At 41.7% G+C, this 19888-nt stretch overlaps 1 protein-coding gene across 4 annotated transcripts in view; it reads left to right on the forward strand.

The window, feature by feature from the left end:
• The window catches only part of LOC140490928 (A disintegrin and metalloproteinase with thrombospondin motifs 3-like), a 257036-nt gene that overhangs the window by 166756 nt on the left and 70392 nt on the right, over positions 1–19888 (forward strand). For all 4 annotated transcript variants that reach the window (XR_011963229.1, XR_011963230.1, XM_072589151.1 and 1 more), the window contains 2 exons: positions 7114–7197; positions 8903–9059. Coding sequence is in view for 2 of the 4 variants with exons in the window: in XM_072589151.1 (XP_072445252.1) it covers positions 7114–7197; positions 8903–9059 (241 nt within the window). In the remaining 2 variants the exon portion in view is untranslated. The remainder of the gene's footprint in view (positions 1–7113; positions 7198–8902; positions 9060–19888) is intronic.

A 19888-nucleotide genomic window follows, 5' to 3' on the forward strand; every position in this document is an offset into this window, starting at 1 on the left:
GACAAAAGTGCAGATGTTACCTATATGTCTAGCAATGTTTGTGATAAAATTAGTAGCCCCCATGATGCACTTTCCTTTGTTAATGGTGTAAACTCCACCTTCCTTTGCAAGTATGTAATCGAGAACATAGCGATTTTGTTGCTTAAAATGGCACAATTCTGAAAGCATATCCCTAATTTTTATTAGGGCAGCAGTTGTCTCATTTCACAAAATCATGAGTCCACAAATGAGATAATTACGGTTTTGATGACCAATAACTCCTGAAGACCCTCCTACGGAAAGAACACTAAAAACTGCATATGCCAATGAGTGAGTTTTACTTTTTGATAGAGCCTTTGGATTCTTCTGCACAAAAGTCAAGAGAAACTGAACGTTTAACAGGGGAATTCGAGTCTCATTGCCAGGTAATTGGACAGGGAATAGTTGTTGGAAATAGTGTTCCTACAGCTACAGCACAAGGAACACTTGCTCCATTCAAGACAAGGTAGTTAGATGCCTTCTTATCACTGAAAAAATTATATCCAGGTTTAGTATAGATAATGGAGGGACTTTCCTAAAAAGAAGCGGGCCTATCTTCGTGACTTTCTGGAGTACCTGGGTAATCCATGATTACAGTTTGGTCCCAAACATAAAGGCTAAAAATCATTGAGTCAAATGAGGTGGGTCTCTTAATAAGAGATGTGGTCAACATCCCAGAATGGTTCTACTCATTCAATAATTGGGAAAATATTAATGCCATTAGGGATATCATAATGAAAGTGGCTGTTGTTACCCTCCCCACAAAGGATTTAAAAACCAGTGGTAATAGAGACACATTCCTCCTTAACGCATACGCATGAGGTGCGAGGTCCTTCAGAGAATCAGTAATGACTGATACATTTTATCATAACACAGGGTATAATTTTAGACATTTATACATAAGTGCACCCCCATCCCTTACCATTGTAGCAATTTGGATAGGATATCGTGGATTTATTGGAGGAAGTCCATCATCCTGTAAATACTTTAGAACTATTCTATATCCCTATGTTAGGATTGGGAAGAATAAAAGGGGTCAGGGAGTCTCTTGCTGAAGTAAGGGTGTAACAAACTACTTCATCCTCTCTAAATATTTTCTTATGGGTTTCTAGAAACAAATTGTTAGTGAAGGATAACATTCCCCCTTTGTCTCTTTTACTACGTGATCTATCTGAAAGGGGACAAGGCTTACCAGGGATGCCCATAGTACAAATGAAATCAAAGTGGCACACAACACCTATACAGTGTAAAGACAATTTAGACTTGTTCTGTAAATGGACTTTTGATGCAGTTGACCACTGTAATAGTCATTCTTGGTAACATTCAGTCTCTTGGCACACAAGGACATCTTCCTGGCATAGTTGGTACACATTCTCTATTTGCCCAGGATCTCACAGGTAAACTGTCCCTTCTTGTACATCAATGCTGCCAATGGCAAGTCCACATAGCAGGTCAAGTTCAATCTTTATCATCTCCCCTCTTGCAAGGTTGGACACCACGGAGTGTCCATTGTAATAAAGTATAAACCGTTCCCTCCTTATATATAAGTATATACAATATACACATAATCAATTAAAATAGGCTGCAGCAAAGAAGGAATATAAACTAATCTAGTAGCAGTCACCATATTCTGGTTTGAGTATTGAGGGAGTGCCCTATTTGAGGCCATAGTTTGTACTGTTCAGAAGGGGCTTCCCCCATGATTTATGCACCTTACCAATGTCTGGCACACCCATTCTTATACTGTGTCTAACTGGGTTTTGCTGTGGACCCAATGGTACCGGAAATGTAAGGGGTGTAAGGTCGCCTGCTTAGCAGCTGCATATACTTGGTAAAAACAAGGACTGCAGATGCTGGAAACCAGAGTCTAGATTAGAGTGATGCTGGAAAAGCACAGCAGGTCAGGCAGCATCCGAGGAGCAGGAAAATCGACGTTTCAGGCAAAAGCCCTTCATCGGGAATAGAGCCTGATGAAGGGCTTTTGCCTGAAACGTTGATTTTCCTGCTCCTTGGATGCTGCTGGAGCAGCTGCACATACTTGCCCACTACTTTAGAAACAGTATCAGTTTCATCAGCACGAGCCGAACATCTTGATAATTGCCAGACTGATTGGACAAAATAGCATTACTATAATGCTGCCCCTTGGGGATTAAAAATCTTCAATGTTCCCACTTGGCTCCAAAGTTGTGGATCATATTAAAAGCACAATGAAGAGTCAGTGTATATTAGTAGATTTTCCTTTTGACAGGATGAAAGCATGTCAACTTCCAATCGTCAGTTCCAAGGTAACATTAAAGACACATTACTCCCCATTGGCCACATTTCAACAGTTAAAGCAAAGGGACAACCATTTGTCCCTGGGGCATTTTGCCGTCTTGTTCCCAGTCTCAAAGGTGTAATGCTAGGGCCTGCCTGTTCCCATTATCAGGGTCCCCTCAGGAAAAGGATGTCCAGCAGTAGTCGTCAGGTGGGTACCTGAAGTAGGTCCATCTCTAGTGGGTATCCTGGTTCCAATCAACCATATCAGGTCTGGCAAATGGCATTTGGGATCACGAGGGCACTGGATATATTCGGTCTTGCCTGTAACTTGCATCGTGGTTCAGTCCGGTTCTGGCCATCCTAACAGAAAACCACCGCTCACCTCATTTGCAACTGGAAATTCCTGGACTGGTTCATACTGTTGGTCTGGATCCTGTCAGTGACTCCAGGCGGAAAACATTGCAAAAGCACAGGGTTGAACAAAGATAATTGATCTTCTTGATTATTGTTTAATTGTATGTCACTTCTGTCGGACAGATAGGCACATATTTCAATCCTGTAACACAAGCCATTCGTATTCAGACTACTCTCAGAATTTTACTGCATTTACATCCGTATCACCCTTGGATATATTGAATAAATTGGGTGTTTTGGTCTTGTAGTCAGAGGCATGCTTATCATAACACTAATTCCCAGGATGGGACCTGGTTTAGGATGGCAAAGGCCACTTATCCCAATGATATCAGCTATGAAGACTTGATTTTGGATTATTGGTGCTGGAAAAGCACAGCAGTTCAGGCAGCATCTGAGGAGCAGCAAAATCGACTTTTGCCCAAAACATCGATTTTGCTGCTCCTCGGATGCTGCCTGAACTGCTGTGCTCTTCCAGCACCACTAATCCAAAATCTGGTTTCCAGCATCTGCAGTCATTGTTTTTACCTATGAAGACTTGATGCTTAATTTTCAAACAAAGGAAAGATTTGTAACAAGTGGGTGGTTTAAATTAAGGCTGGGGACAATCAGGAGATGTTAGGGGCTCAGTGGGTATACAGGAACAAAATCCCAATCCTCAAAAAGGATTGATATGCCAGACATAGGCTCGGGATTCCAAGTAGAATCTAAGTTCTTTATTTTATAGTATTGTTGCTTTAACCTTGTTTATATAGTCCTCAACCTGAGTGGCCTTACACTGTTTTATCATGTCCCTTCTTATATCCATTCACAGTCACCTCCTCAGCTTTTGGGAGTTCCATCTGCTATTATATATAGATCTATCCCTATCCCCCAATCACATGCAGAATTTCTTCAACTGGCCAGTAAGGTAGCTTTCCATTCTTTAGTTAACAATGAATTAATGCAGCCATGTTTTAAATTAACCATGAGGCAATGAGACAGGTCACTGACAATGTGTAAAGGAATAAAACCAAACAACCCTGCCAATTAATTTTGATTTGGGCTAATACAATTGATTATTATAGTTATTATTAAATATTATTATAAAATAATAAAGAAAATAATCATTAACTGTAATTCAGGATGGAAACTCAACAAATGACTAAGACATTTTAAAAACTGTACTCTGCTGCTTTATGCTTCTTATTGGATCATTCTCTTCTCTTCTTTACTTGATCTCCTTGCCTCTATTTTCATTTTAACCTGATTTAACCAATTTATCAATTTATGTTTGTCTAACTTTAAAGTCTGTTCCTAACTATACATTTTGGAATCTTGATTGTCATATTCTGAAAGCTAATTTGAGGATTTGAATTTTCAGCTAATCAAAAATTGCAAGAGGAGAATAACTGAATAGATGATTTGACGTGTTCACTTGTCCTGGTCACTGTATCACATGGCTGTGACATTATGGAGCCTGCTAACTCCATGGCAATGGGGCAGTGATGCTACAAAATAAATAGTGATTGATTTACCACCCTGTGCCTATATGTTTGGCTGTCCCTATTGTCCAAAGGGTGCAGTGCTGGGTGACAGCAGTGTCTGCCTAAACCAGGCAGTCGTCCTTTTTCATTTGTTAGGGACACCTAATGATATGGATAGAATTCAGTTTGGATTCTGGGGAGAGCACTGAGTGGAGTAGTACCAAGCAGAAAATTCCATTTTTTTCTCTTATCTCAACCAACTCAGCAAAGCATCAGTTCAAGTTCACAGTGTCAAAGAAAATTCCAAAGCTATTTTATTGCGTTATTTTAAATTGAAAAGCCATTTTGTGGTTAATAAAAATCTACATATACTTGTTGCTTCTGACAACAACCTAAATTCAAAGTTTTAGATCCTCAGCCTCAGGGTATAATCGGATTTTGATCAGATGGGCCAATGGGCTGAGGAGTGGCAGATGGAGTTTAATTTAGATAAATGTGAGGTGCAACATTTTCAAAAGGCAAATCAGAGCAGGAATTATACACTTAATGGTAAGGTCCTAGGGAATGTTGCTGAACAAAGAGACCTTGGAGTGCAGGTTCATAGCTCCTTGAATGTAGAGTCACAGCTAGATAGGATAGTGAAGAAGCATTTGGTATGCTTTCCTTTATTGGACAGAGCGTTGAGTATAGGAGTTGGGATGTCATATTGCGGCTGTACAGGACGTTGGTTAGGCCATTCTTGGAATATTGTGTGCAATTCTAGCCTCCCTCCTATTGGAAAGATGTTGTGAAACTTGAAAGGGTTCAGAAAAGATTTACAAGGATGTTGCCAGGGTTGGAGGATTTGAGCTATAGGGAGAGGCTGAATAGGCTGGGGCTATTTTCTCTGGAGCATTAGAGACTGAACGCTGATCATATAGAGGTTTATAAAATTGTGAGGGGCATGGATAGGGTAAGTAGACAAGGTATTTTCCCTGAGGTGTGAGAGTCCACAACTAGCGAGCATAGGTTCAGGGTGAGAGGGAAAAAATTTAAAAGGGACCTAAGGGGCAACGTTTTCATGCAGAGAGGGTGCGTGTATGGAATGATCTGCCAGAGGAAGTGGTGGAGGCTGGTATAATTACAACATTTAAAAGGCATCCAGATGGATATATGAATAGGAAGCATTTAGAGGTATATGGGCCAAGTGCTGGCAAATGGGACTAGATTGGGTTAGGATATCTGGTCAGCATAGATGAGTTGGACTGAAGGATCTGATTCTGTGCTGTGCATCTCTATGACTATAATCTGATACTTATGATGAGAAAGGTAAATACAGCCTGCTTGTTTTATTCATTCATGTTGTGAGGGCGTCGCTGTCAGGGCCAGCAGTTATTGCCCATCCCTAATTGCCCAGAGGGCATTTAAGAATCAACCACATTGCTGTGGGTCTGGAGTCACATGTCTGTTAGACCAGGTAAAGATGACAGTTTCCTTCCCTAGGTCATTAGTGATCCAGATAGGTTTTCCAACAATTGAGAGTGGATTCATGGTCATCATTAGACTCTTAATTCCAGAAATTTATTGAATTCAAATTCTACCATGGCGGTATTCAAACCCAGGTCACCAGAGCATTACCTGGGTCTCAGGATTAAAGTCCAGTGATAATACCACTGGGCTAGTTGTGTGTGCTTCTAAACTTCATTGATTCTTTAGCAGCTAGTGTGTGCAAGGTAAAAAGTCACCATAGTACAACCAGATCATAAGGCTGTTCTCTCAATAGAGTGAGATGATTGGTGGTGGTTTAACCTGAGGGTCACCGCTCCTCAGACAAGGGGAGAGGTTGAGAAGGACAATCCTTCATGGTAACCTCAGCTGGTGTGGAAGCTTGAACCCATGGTGTTGGCATCATTTTACATCACAAACCAAGCATCCACCCAACTGGCCTATCCAATGCTCTGAGTGTGAGGAGAGCTCCCTTCAAGTCTAATTAGTTGATTGTTGTAGAGTAAACAAGATGCAGTTTATTACACCTCTGTAATTTTTTACATGTTGTAAGATCAGACTCTACATTACTACAAAGACTGTTGGGGAGGACCTATCCTTAGGTCTATCTCCCACAAGATCCTATTTTACTCTGCCCCAAATCATCACAACATAATCAAAGTGGGCAATATGTGCTGCACTCAATCAAGCATTAACCCTTGCAGAGCCTTCATGACCACGTAGAACACAGTCCATCTGTCTCATCCTTACCTTTGGTCCCCACATCTCAGAACCTATCTTTTTTCCAGTATATCCCTAAATATACAATGTTGCCATTAACGTTTGTATTCCACCTAGTAACTAAGCTACTCCTCCAGCACCCTGTCATTTAGTTAAAGAGGAAATTACTAGAGAAAGTTACATTGTAGGGCGGAGATTACAGGAATGATCACTAGCTAATGCACCAAAAGAAAATACTGTTTCTACAATTATTGGATCAGCATAAAATCCTATATTTTCAGTTCCCTGGCTGACAATGGGCAATGCTATAGGAGATGCTTGAGTTGACATATATATTCAAACCAGTGAGCCCTAAAACTTCTCCGTTTAAAATATAAAGTTAAAAGTCACACAATATCCTTATATTCCACAACCACCTGATGAAGGAGCAACACTCCAAAAGCTAGTGCTTCCAAATAAACCTGTTGGACTATAATCTGCTGTTGTGTGATTTTTAATTTTGTACTCCCCAGTCTAAAAACGGTACCTCCAAATCAGTCAAAACAAAAGAATCCTTTAACTTTTATGCGGAGAAAAACCAACTGAGATTCATGCCAAAAAGAGCTCAGTTATTTTGTGCTGTTATTTGTATTTAGTGTGAATTAAATTATGGCTGTAACTCCATTGGATGAAATGCATCGGCAGCTCCTGGAAACATTTGGATAACTTGAAAGGTAAAAGGATTTTAACACAATTCCCTTTCTTTCATTGTCAGGTTAATGAGATTTACCATGATAAATCACTGGGAGCCCATGTAAATGTTGTGCTAGTACGAATGATCATGCTGGGATATGCAAAGGTAAGATTGACATCAAGCTGTTCAGTCTATCTGATTTTTTACATTTTTATTTTAACACTTACCTTCGCTCAAATGATCTAGAAGAAAGATGACAAATCAAAAGGTGTGAGCTGATTCAAGCTAATTATCTTTTATTTCAAAATGGAACACGTTTAGCTCTTCAGCTTTCTTTTGTGTAGGGTGTTGAATTGCAGATTAATTGATTATACCCCTTTGACAAGTGTTGAGGAGTGTTGACAGCTACATTAGATGTTCTTTCAGGATGTAGCTCACAAGTTATTAAAGTACACAACTGTTTCAACTTTTCTTGCCAAGTAAAAAAGAGATTTTTGTGCAGTATCACTGGATGGAAAGTGACTATTACAGAGCCTTAATCATTGAGGGATTGGTGACATTCAACAATTTTGAAGGATACCAACAAGGGATGCTGCATATGATTACCAAGGATACATCTTTCCCTCTAGGCCCACAATGGGGACAATATGGTGAGGATGTCACAAAATCAGACTGGCTATTGGCATGATCTTCCAACATCTTGCTTCTTTGGTTTGCAAATTAGGCATCATTTGGTGCGTATCTCTTTGTGGCTGAGCACAGAATAAATCTGAACGTGAAGCACTAAATCCTTTAAAGTGATGATTTTCATTCTCCAAAATAGCAAGTTTTCCAGTAGACATCATGTCAAATAGAGGATAAATCAGAGCATTATACAAGAATACCACATATTAATGTCCTGACCAATGGGATAATACCTTAACAAAAAGCTTGCCCACCATATTGTGAAGTGCAGCTAATGGAAGTGCTCATTTCAGAAGTATATAGTGAGTTCCTCCTTCCAACTTTGAGATAGTGGTCTCCAACCTGTCTGGCCTCTTTTCTACTGACGTTGTCCATAATATTGTACCTATGTTGCTGATATGTCAATATGATTTATGCCAACTTGTCTCTTGTTTACTGGCCAGGCTCAGGTCTATTGACCCTTTCAGTGACCATTCCAAAACACTTCCATCCAGTGATGATTGTATCCCCAGATCCTTGGTGAGTGTTCCCGCTTTGGTGACTCAGCAGGTTGTAGAGGTACATTTGGTTTCTGTCTTCACTGCTTCTTTTTCACATGGTAACTGGGTGTATATTTTCTAATGTTCAATGTGACACACTTGTACCTCAGAGTCTGGATGACCCAGGATGTTCTGTGCAGAGAATTCCTATAATGGGTAACATTCAACCTCTTATTTATTCTAGGAAGCGTGCATGTTAAAACTCACATGATACCTGAAATACATAAGGAATGTTAGAAATAATGTTATGAGTTTCTGCTCTCAGCATGGAGTCTTATCAATGATGTAGAGCACAAAATCTAGGTCACAAGGTAGCTCCACCTTAATTACTATACTTACATTTAGGAAGGATCCATTCTAGAACCCACCATCTCAAAATTACATTCATTATGGTCTGAGAAATAATGCCATCCAAGAAGGCAGCCCTGTTGTATCACTGCCACTGTGCATGTGACTACAGATTCTAATTTTCTCTCCAGTGAATTTTAGCCCTAAATTCACCTTGGGGGATCAGAGGGAGCAGCAGTCTACCTCATCTTGACTAGGACCACTTGTCCAGCAACAAACCTCAGGACATCCAGTTACTTTCAAGCATCGGAACATGTCAGCTCATGAAAACTGAACTAAATGAAACATTCTCTGATTAGTCCATCAGCTTGATTGAAAGAGGAAATCCGTCTCGAAGCTTGGAGAATATCTGTCGCTGGGCCAACTCTCAGCAAAAAGCAAACCCGAACCATTCGGAACACCATGACCATGCCATCTTTTTAACAAGGCAAGATTTCGGTCCAGCGGGTATGCAAGGTACTGTATAAGAATGTTGACAAGGTACATTGAAATTAGCAATGGGTTCATTATTGTAACAGCACCAGGACTCTGCTTGAACTTTTCTTGAGGGTTACTTATTGATGTTAAGGTTTTTTTTAGTTTTTAGAGACAAATTTTTCATTTGTACTAACTTATGTATTAGGTGACATGATCATGTATTGCCACTTGTATCTGTCTTGACACATAGGATAATTGGACTCTTACTGAAACAGGATTCACCATTGTCCTCATTAATCCTCCATTCAACTTAAAGTCACAATGCGCATCCTGGCAATGTTTTTCTACAACCTTTACCATTGGGGAGAAGGTACAGAAGCCTGAACACATGCACACCAGCTGGTTTTGGAACAGTTTCTACCCTACTCTTGTTAGAATACTGAATAGACTCATAAACCCTTAGCATTCACCCGTACCTGTGTCTTTTGTTTTTGCCACTGTTTACCTATTATTTACTTAGCTATGCTACTTAACTCTGTGATCTGCATGTATTGCTCACATTATGCCTCAGTACACGTGACAATAAATTCAATTCAATTCTGTTCAATTCACAAGGCATCATTGATTTTCTGAACAATTTTTAAATTGGCACCTGACTTGAGGCATAAGTTAGCAACAAAGGTATTTTTCAAAACAATTGACGCACTCTCCTACATATACCTTAACCATACCTTAGAGATTGATGAAATTACTGGAATATGTTTCCATTGCACCTTCTCCAAAGCTGGAATATTTTAGTCAGTGATTTCAAGTTTTCCTAGGTTCCAGTTAACTGAATAGTCCTTTGTTGACAAGTTCTCTGTTGCCTCTTCTTTGTGGCCTCTATCTCTCTTCCTTTCTTGTGCCCTTCCTCTTTCTTCACCCTTTGTAAGGTCTCTTGCATTCCATTCTCTCACAATTGTGGCCTCCCTTTCTCTCTCTCCAAGCCCATCATAACCTGTCTTGCCTCACCTCCCTTTGCCAACTCTCTGTCTCCCTCACTCCCTTTACAGCATCCCTACCTCACTCCATGATCCATGAAACTCTATGTCTCTCCATGACTCCATTGTAGCTTCATTCTTGCTTTTCCACAATTGCCCACACACACACACACACACACACACATACACACACCCTGACCCCCCCCCCAAGTCTGACAGATGGCTCACCTCAGAAGAGAAAAGTGGCTCTTCCCCAGTATACCACCTTCCACCATACCCTGGCCTTAGCAGAAAGGGAACTGGCATTGGGCCCCCAATCCTGGCTCTTGGGGCAAAAGTCAGCCACCAGCCTAGATTCCCAGACTCAGATTTTGGCCTCAACTCTCAGCCCCCTGGTAGATGTGTCCCAGCCACCTCCTTCACTTTCAGTTACTGATTCATGTAACTGCCTCTTCAGTTACAGGTCACTCTGCTGCTCTGTTGTTGAGAGGTTCATCCATGTTCCGTTCAACATTTTGTTCCAGTCCATTTGAGGGATGACTATTCTGTGATGGATACTGTCTTTGACTTTTCCAAGGCCTTCTGGAGTCTATTCACCACCACTCCACCCCATTGACCCCTTCCAATTTGAGTATTGCCTTGCATAGAGAATTACAACCTGGTTTTAAAAAAGATCCTTTGTGTAGTTTTTTTCTTCTTAAGAAGAAAGCACAGTTCTTTCTGCGATGTACAAAGGAAAGCTGAATCTTTGCCTATAAAGTCAGAATCTGGCTGCACAATGATGGAATATGGACACAATATGACATAACGCCAGAGACTGCTCTGCACAGTGATAACATCTGGTCATAATAAGGACAGATTATGCTGTGTAATGCTCCCGCGAAATGTCTTGGGACTGTTCTTTATTTTAAAACTGTGATACAAACATGACATGAATACATCACAGTGTCAGGACATGGTCAGCTTATTGCACGACTTTGTTAGAGACAAAAAAAACCCTGCAGATGCTGGAATCAGAGGTAGACAAGCAGGAAGCTGTTAGAACACAACAAGCCAGGCAGCATCAGGAGGTGGAGAAGTCAACATTTCGGGTACAAACCTTCTTCAGGATGAATTGTAGTGCCTTAGCCACTGAAATGTCAGGGCAGTGACTGAATCCAATCATCTCAGAGGCTAGGTCTGGGGATTGTGATGGGAGGACCTGGTCATCACAAGAAGTAGATTCCATGCCACAGAAACCAACACCGGTCACCACAAAGGAAGAAATTGTTAGTGATTCTGGCATTTTTGCAAGTTCCAAAATTGTTATCTTAACTTATTGCAGAGAAGTATCCTGAAGGTAGCTACAAGGCCATTAAGGACTGCAGCAATTCAAAGAGATTTGAAATAAAAACAATGCTACCGGAATCCTGAAAGCAGATTTCGAAAAAGCAAAGAATCAATTTTTCCAGGTTTTGGTACTGTTTCTGTCTTTGATGCTTGACACCTTTTAAGAACAGTAATTCTCTGTCATGTTCCCAGCCATATGTCTGTGTTATTGATCCAGAATCCAAGCCATTAGTCACTGTTTCATCCATACCCTAGCAATGAGTTATCCCCGCCCTGTTTCATTCACGCAATGTGTCCTTATCGCAACGGGTCATTATCTGAAAAATAATAATGTACAGGATTACACAGGAAAGAAAAACAAGATACTGGCACCAAGTAAATTCCTCTTTCAAAGGGCACACACAAAAGCGATAGGCCAAATGGCCTCCTCTTGCGTTGTGACCGTTCAATGAGCCAGATATTATTTTACCTCACCAGCCGGTCTAAAGGCGAACAGGTGCATAAAATCCAGCAAAGGGCCTTCCTGCCATTTATCCTCTTGATCCACAATCTGACTAAATTAACTCCACTGAGACTGGTCTCCCGTCACCAAGTCACCCTTTATTTTACACATGGAAGGTCGTTGATACTGGTCTGGCTTCCTCAAAGCCAGATCTCAGAGCGAACGGAACCTCTGGTGCTCCTGTTCTTATCTGTCAGCCAGGGCTCCCTGATAGGACCAGGTTAACAAGCCCCAGTCAGGGAACTCATATTCTATGAGATCCAGCTGGGAGACCTCATTACTACACCCACACTCTGCCATCCAGCAGAATCATCGGTGCTGATTCCTGCCTCTAGGATAGGATCTGAAACCTATTGCAAGAATGTAACAACAGCTGACACCCATAAGCTTACACAATTGGAAGAAACAGAAGAAAAATCTCAGAGATTGATGCGCTTATCTGAAGACTGAATATCTAAGCTTTCTCTTCATGATGAGCTAAAGGTCATGACACAGTTAAAGTACATGCACAAGAAAAGAAATGTCAACATCACCTTCCCCCTTCTGTAGCTGAATATTTGAATGTTTAGTTCTCCTGGTACTTGAACAAATATCATTCCTTTTTACCGCATCATGTCTGACTGTGGCTCTCTCACTCCCAGCAAGGCACACACATTCTTTTCTGTCGCTCAGTGCTGACTCAAAGCTGTCAGCCTTTAAATGATTCAGTGGCTCCTGACAATTGATCTATTTTAATGCATTCCAAAACCAAATTTGTTTTATTCTTGATGAAAGATTTTGTTTGCTCTTTGAATAGACACAACGAGCATTTTGACTGAGCTTGGCCCCATGTTTTCTTCACATCTCAACCTTTGCTCTCCAGAAACACGCATTAATGTTCCAAAAATTCCGTTATACTGAATACGTCAATGTGCTGGGCATTGGACTCCTACTGCTTCAGGGTTTAAAGACCAAATTAATCACTGGTCAGACCTTAGCTGGAGTATTGTTTCCAATTCTGGGGATCACGCTTTAGAAAAGAAGGCAATGACTTGGGCAGGGTTGCAGACATTTGTCAGAATGCGTACAGGAATAAGAGAATTTAGATATACAAAGAACAACAGGATGTAAAAAGAGGTACAGGGAGGAAGAGCTAGCAATTCTGCTCATTGAGCATGCTTCACTCTGCAATAAGACTGTCGTAAATCACATCACAATCTCAACCTCACCTTCCCTCTTCCTCACATAACCCTCGCACACAGGTCCCTCCACATTTCACACCTGCCATGACTCTTAAGCCTCAGAAGAGAAGATTCTGTCCAATCTGTTATTCCACACAATTGCCGACTCCTGAACTGTCGAGATTTAGTGGATTGATGACAGTGAACGCTGACAGCTACATCGATGAAATTGGGGTCATTATATTGTCTTCCTCTGATATTTTAAAGTTCTTTTTCTACATTACATGATAAACCCAGTGTTAATGTTTCAAACTGAGCTGGGACAGTGGAGACACATCGGGCACTTCAATGTCTAATGAGTCCTCAATCGATTTTTGAAAAGAAAACCATATAAAAAAGGAAAATCCCAATATCAAAACGTTTAACAAGGTCAGATCTAAGACATATAATTGCAAATATTCCCTCATGACAGGAAATGCTAAAGCTCCTGTGTGCTAGATTAAACAGGCTGTATTTCATTAACATTTATAACTAGTAACCAGAAATAGTCAGAGTGAGGTGCCATCAATCGAAACTGCTGTCCTTTGAGCACCGTGTTCTCACTCCAAACCCCAAAATGCCAATTCTCACAAAAATGCAAAGAGCTGATCTACTTCTTTTATTAATTACAAAATGCTAAAGGACCAGAGATTTATAACTGTCTCACAGTATAAATCATTCTATATGTCTGCGCTGGGCAACACGGGGAAATTCCTTGCTTCCTGTGTTACATTCCCACCAGTCAACCGACCATAACGATTTCCATTTGGAGATACTGAACATCGTTCAGTCCCAAATATTTTATGCCAGATCAGCTGAAAGGATGTTCCTGCTCACATCTACGAGTTCTTAGTCTGGATCCATCGTCCAGCAAAGTGAGCATTTGTACCAAACCCAGAGACAGTCTCAGAGGTTGCACTAACCTCGTCACCACAAAGGTGCTCATAAAATTATCATCCAAATACACGGCTTTCAGAATCAGGGCTAGGCCAACAGGGCCAATAGTGCCACTTCCTGTGTGGCCTCCGACTGATCCAACCATGGCCACAGTTCCTAACCTTAATGCTCACTGCTGTGGCTTCACAGCATTGCTGTTCCCTGGCGTATTCCCCAGGCTCAGCACTCATTACTTCAGCCTTCTTCCTCACTATCCCAGTCCTCAAACTGTGGCTGTGTGTCTATCACTGTGACTGAAAAATGCCACAAAAGTTTACATCATCTTGCCTTGCAGTTTCAATCCCTGTGTCCTCTGCTCCCTCTTAGTATTCTGAGCAGTCTTTCTTTCACTGGTAGGGAAGGAGATATTTGTCTTAGAGGGAGTGCAACAAGGTGTCAGATGCATTGTCTGCTCTTTAACCTTATTGAGGCCCTTAAACAACCAATGAATGCCCATTTGAAGTTCTCATTCTCTCCTGTCAATATTTTATCCACAGCAGGGAAGCCCAGCAGCATGCGCTATTTGTAATGGATACTATCTGATCCTTGCTACAGCCAGCCAGGATAATAGAAGCATTCTGTAGATTGAGATCATAAAATGGATGACAAACATAAAGGAAAATTGATGAGGGGTAGGGAATGGAGGACATTTTGAACAGGTGGCTGGTCCAAAATGCTTCAGTATATGTCCTAATGACATTGAAATTTCCAATGGCTTTGAAATCACACCTTTCATCACTTACTCCTCACTCACCACTTGTGCCCATTGGGTGAAGACCATGCTACACTTCCCCATTCTTGGTCCATATCCAACCCGAAAGACTCTGTCCATGATTGACTCTTTAACATTCCCAGACAAAGAAGGTGCATCACCTACATCCTAAGAATAAATTGGAGAAAGGGAAATAATTCAGTATTTTTAAGGGGAGGTGGAGTCGTGGAAGGGTATGATTACTAAAGGATGGATACAGCCAGAAGGTAAATCATGCACAGAACTGGAATTTCATGGATTTGGGATAACTCTTAGCATGTGAAACTGGGGATTGGTATTACAAGTCTCTGATATTCACCAGTGCCATTTAAAAATGTGAGCTCTACTGGATTATGAACCTGTAGGCTATATTGTGAATTGTGAGTGTGGTGCTGGAAAAGCACAGCAGGTCAGGCAGCATCCGAGGAGCAGGAGAGTTGACATTTTGAGCAAAAGACCTTCATCAAGAATGTGTTATGAATTGGCCTACTCTATTCAGGGGATAGGCCTCCATAATGTACATGGCAAAGTGACATGTTTCAAAGGACACATCATCTTATTGGTGTCATGATCGTAGTTTGGATGAGAGAACCAGGTGAAAAACTCAGAAATCTTCCGCATACCCTTCATGCCAAGCTATGCTTCACATTTACCAGTCTTCATTGAGAACTCAGATGATCGTATAATTGTTCAAATAACTCTGACATAAGGAAAACACGGTCTTACAGTTCCAGCTGTCTGATTTATTCTGCAAATAATAGTGTTTATTTACACAAAATAAAGAGAGTTCAAGTACTTACAATTTCTGCCATTGATACTTTAAAAAATCTGGTCAATCATCCCTTTAATTGGATTTTAGTAGTTTTTTTAACAAAATGGAAATTGATGAATGAATGACAGCCTTTTGGTAACACATTTTTAACACATCCTCTTATGACTATAGAGTTAATTGGTTCCATATAGTGGGTGAATGGGATGGAAGTTCTAGCTTGGAAAGATGAGGCCAGTGGTGGGTGGGAGAATAACTTCCTTTGAAAATTATGGCAGACTAGGGTAGGTGGGTGGAAGGTCCACATGGTGATGTGGGATGGCCGTGACATGTGGAATGTGGAATGAAAGTGAACGTGCACCAAGGATGAGGATGAGGGAGTCTTCCTTTTTTTTGTATTTAGATTGGGTTGATATCCCTCAGCACCAAGGTTTTAAGCAGTCCACCTCAGTAACTGTCAGCCCTTATGGCTGCCTCCAAACCTGTTCAGCCGGCCTGATTGCTGCCTGCAGCTTTGCTCCCATAGTGAAAGTCTTACCTTCCCAAAGTGAGCAGTTATTATGAATAGAATTTAATAGAATTAAATTCCCTGGCCATGGTAAATTAGATCTACAGTGGGCACTCAGGTTAGTTGATGGTGGAAGGGAACCTCCATCCCGATCATGTCTGAGGTAGGAAGACCGGTGGACAGCCATCTCACCCATCCATCTTATTAAGGCTTTGAACTGGGCAATACATGCTCGCTTAAGGACGTCCCCCCACTGCCACTGTTATTAGCTTAGAAGTGACTGGGGGTGGGGGTGTTGTTATCAATGCAGTGAGCATGTTGGCAACACACTACAAGCAAACATTAATATGTTTGCTAATGGGTTCCTCAAAGGAGTGGATGTACCTCATTCAATGGCAGAGCCTGAGGGACATGGCATTGGAAAGGTTGGGAGGGTTTGGGGGTCCTGATGAAACCCCGACCCAGGCTTTGATGCAAACTCCCCTCACTCTCGCCCTGAACACCATGGCATGCTCTCGTCATTTATCCGACCCTCCTCCTTGATCCAAGTGGGTGTCATACCTACCGCAGCCACTGCCTGCCCAGTGGTGCTGCTGAGCAAGAGAAGAGTAACTGCCCTTTGCTGAGGTAGGAACTCACCTTTGCTCTCCGAGTCATCGATTGCCCAGCCTCTGGCCTATCAAGTGCCCCACGGTTTGGTGACCTGTCCAAAAAGAGATAGCTCGAGGCTCCTGCCATGTCTCCAGCTGACAGCCGAAATCTTTATCCCTTCCACTAAATCCAGCCCCAACAGGAGAAAGGGAAAGGTCATAGGTATTGACAATAGACTAAGCATACCATGGGTACTGGGGAAGAGGGCAGGGAGGAGAAAGTACAACTCTTGGATGGTAAACATTGCATGTGGATAGAGATTATGGGGTGAGACTTGGAGGTGAACTCGGGATTTCACTGACTCTATGCAGATAGAGAAAAACCTGCAGGTTTTAAAAAAAAACAAATGCTGCAGATGCTGGAAACCTGAAAAACAAACAGAAAATGTTCAGCCGGCAAGCAGCAACTGTGGAGGCAAATGGCATTGAGGGTTCAGCTCGATGACCCTTCATCTGAATGTTAACCTTATTTCTCTCCACAGAGGCTAAGTATTGCGATAACGTTTTGGTTTCATTTCAACAATTTTATTGACTGATTTGTAGGACCTGGGCAGTGCTTGATGATTTTAAGAAATTGATGGTTAGTCTTCTTATCAAACCACTGCATTCTGTGCAGTGAAGGTTCTGCAATGGTCTGTCAGATATTCAGTTCCAGAATTTTGAATTGGTGTCATAGAGTCATAGAGATGTACAGCATGGAAACAGACCCTTCAATTCATTGGTCCATGCCAACCAGATATTCATTGTCTACAGGAATAGTGCCAGAAGACTGGAGGATAGCAAATGTTGTTCCCTTGTTCAAGAAGGAAAGTAGAGACAACCCTGGAAATTATAGACCTGTGAGCCTTTCTTTGGTTGTGGATAAAGTGTTGGAAAGGGTTATAAGAGTTAGGATTTATAATCATCTAGAGAGGAATAAGCTGATTAGGGATAGTTGGTTTGGTGAAGGGTAGATCGTATCTCACAAACCTTATTGAGCTGAGGGTGGATGAGGGTTAGGTGATTGATGTGGTGTATATGGATTTAAGTAAGTTGTTTGATAAGTTTCCCCATGGTAGGGTATTGCACAAAATACAGAGGCATGGAATTGAGGGTGATTTAGCAGTTTGGATCAGAAATTGGCTAGCTGAAAGAAGACAGAGGGTGGTGGTTGGTGGGAAATATCGATCCTGGAGTTACGTTACAAGTGTGGCACTGCAAGTATCTGTTTTGGGTCCACTGTTGTTTGTCATTTATATAAAAGACCTGGACGAAGGCATGAAAGGATGTGTTAGTAAATTTGCAGATGACACTAAGGTCAGTAGAGTTGTGGATAGTGACGAAGGATGTTGTAGATTACAGAGAGACATAAATAAGCTGCAGAGCTGGGCTGAGAGGTGGCAAATAGAATTTAATACGTAAAAGTGTGAGGTGATTCACTTTGGAAGGAGTAACAGGAATGCAGAGTGCTGAGCTAATGGTAAGATTCTTGGTAGTGTGGATAAGCAGAGAGATCTCAGTGTCCAGGTACACAGATCCTTGAAAGTTGCCACCCAGGTTGATAGGGTTGTTAAGAAGGCATACAGTGTGTTACCTTATATTGATAGAGGAATTGAGTTTTGGTGCCATGAGATCATGCTGTGGCTGTACAAAAATTTGGTGTGGCCGCACTTGGAGTATTGCATTCAGTTCTGGTCACTGCATTATTAGAAAGGATATGGAAGGTTTGGAAAGGGTTCAGAGGAGATTTACTGGGATGTTGCCTGGTATGGAGGGAAGGTCTTACGGAGAAAGGTTGAGGGAGTTGAGGCTGTTTTTGTTAGAGAGAAGAAGGTTGAGAGGCGATTTAATTGAAACATATCACATAATGAGAGGGTTAGATAGGGTGGACAATGAGAACCTTTTTTCCTCGGATGGTGATGGCTAGCACAAGGGGACATAGCTTTAAATTGAGGGGTGATAGATACAGGACAGATGTCAAAGGTGTAATATCTTTATTCAGAAGGTCATAGGGGCATGGCACGGCCTGCCTGCAATGGGAGTAGACTCGCCAACTTTAAGGGCATTCAAATGGTCATTGAATAGACATATGGATGAGAATGGATTAGTGTAGGAGAGATGGGCTTCAGATTGGTTCCACAAGTCGGCACAACATCGAAGGCCGAAGGGCCTGTACTGCGCTGTACTGTTCCATGTTCTATATTCTATGTTCTATATCCAAACCTAATCTAGTCCCACTTGTCCGCACCCAGCCCATATCCCTCCAAATCCTTCTTATTCATATACACATCCAGATGCTTTTTAAATGTTGCAATTGTACGCACCTCCATCACTTCCTCTGACAACTCATTCCATATATGTACTACCCTCATCGTTAATAAGTTGTCTCTTAGGTCTCTTTTATATTTTTCCCCTCTCACTGTAAACCTACGCCCTTTAGTTCTGGACTCCCCCACACCAGGGAAGAGACTTTGTCTATTTACCCTATCCATGCCCCTCATGATTTTATAAACCTCTATAAGGTCACCCTTCAGCCTCTGACGGTCCAGGGAAAACAGCCCCAGCCTGTTCAGCCTCTCCCGGTAGCTCAAATCCTCCAACCCTGGCAACATCCTTGTAAATCTTTTCTGAACCCTTTCAAGTTTCACAACATCCTTCTGATAGGAAGGAGACCAGAATTGCACACAATATTCCAACAGTGGCCTAACCAATGTCATGTACAGCCGCAACATGACCTCCCAACTCCTGTACTCAATACTCTGACCAACAAAGGAAAGTACACCAAGTGCCGTCTTTACTATCCTATCTACCTACAACTTTACTTTCAAGGAACTATGAACTCGCACTCCAAGGTCTCTTCATTCAGCAACACTCCCTAGGATCTTACCATTAAGTGTATAAGTCCTGCTAAGATTTGCTTTCCCAAAATGCAGCACCTCACATTTATCTAAATTAAACTCCATCTGCCACTCTTCAGCCTAGTGGCCCATCTGATCAAGATCCTGTTGTAATCTGAGGTAACCCTCTTCGCTGTCCACTACACCTCCAATTTGATGTAATCTGCAAACTTACTAACTATACCGCTTACGCTCACATCCAAATCATTTATATAAATGACAAAAAGTAGTGGACCCAGCACCGATCCTTGTGCCACTCCAGTGGTCACAGGCCTCTAGTCTGAAAAACAACCCTCCACCACCACCCTCTGTGTGATTACATTTGCTCTGTGGAGTTACAGATATGCTACAGATTATATCGGCATTGT

Source organism: Chiloscyllium punctatum, chromosome 2, assembly GCF_047496795.1.
Source record: "Chiloscyllium punctatum isolate Juve2018m chromosome 2, sChiPun1.3, whole genome shotgun sequence".
NCBI classification, from domain to species: Eukaryota; Metazoa; Chordata; class Chondrichthyes; order Orectolobiformes; family Hemiscylliidae; genus Chiloscyllium; species Chiloscyllium punctatum.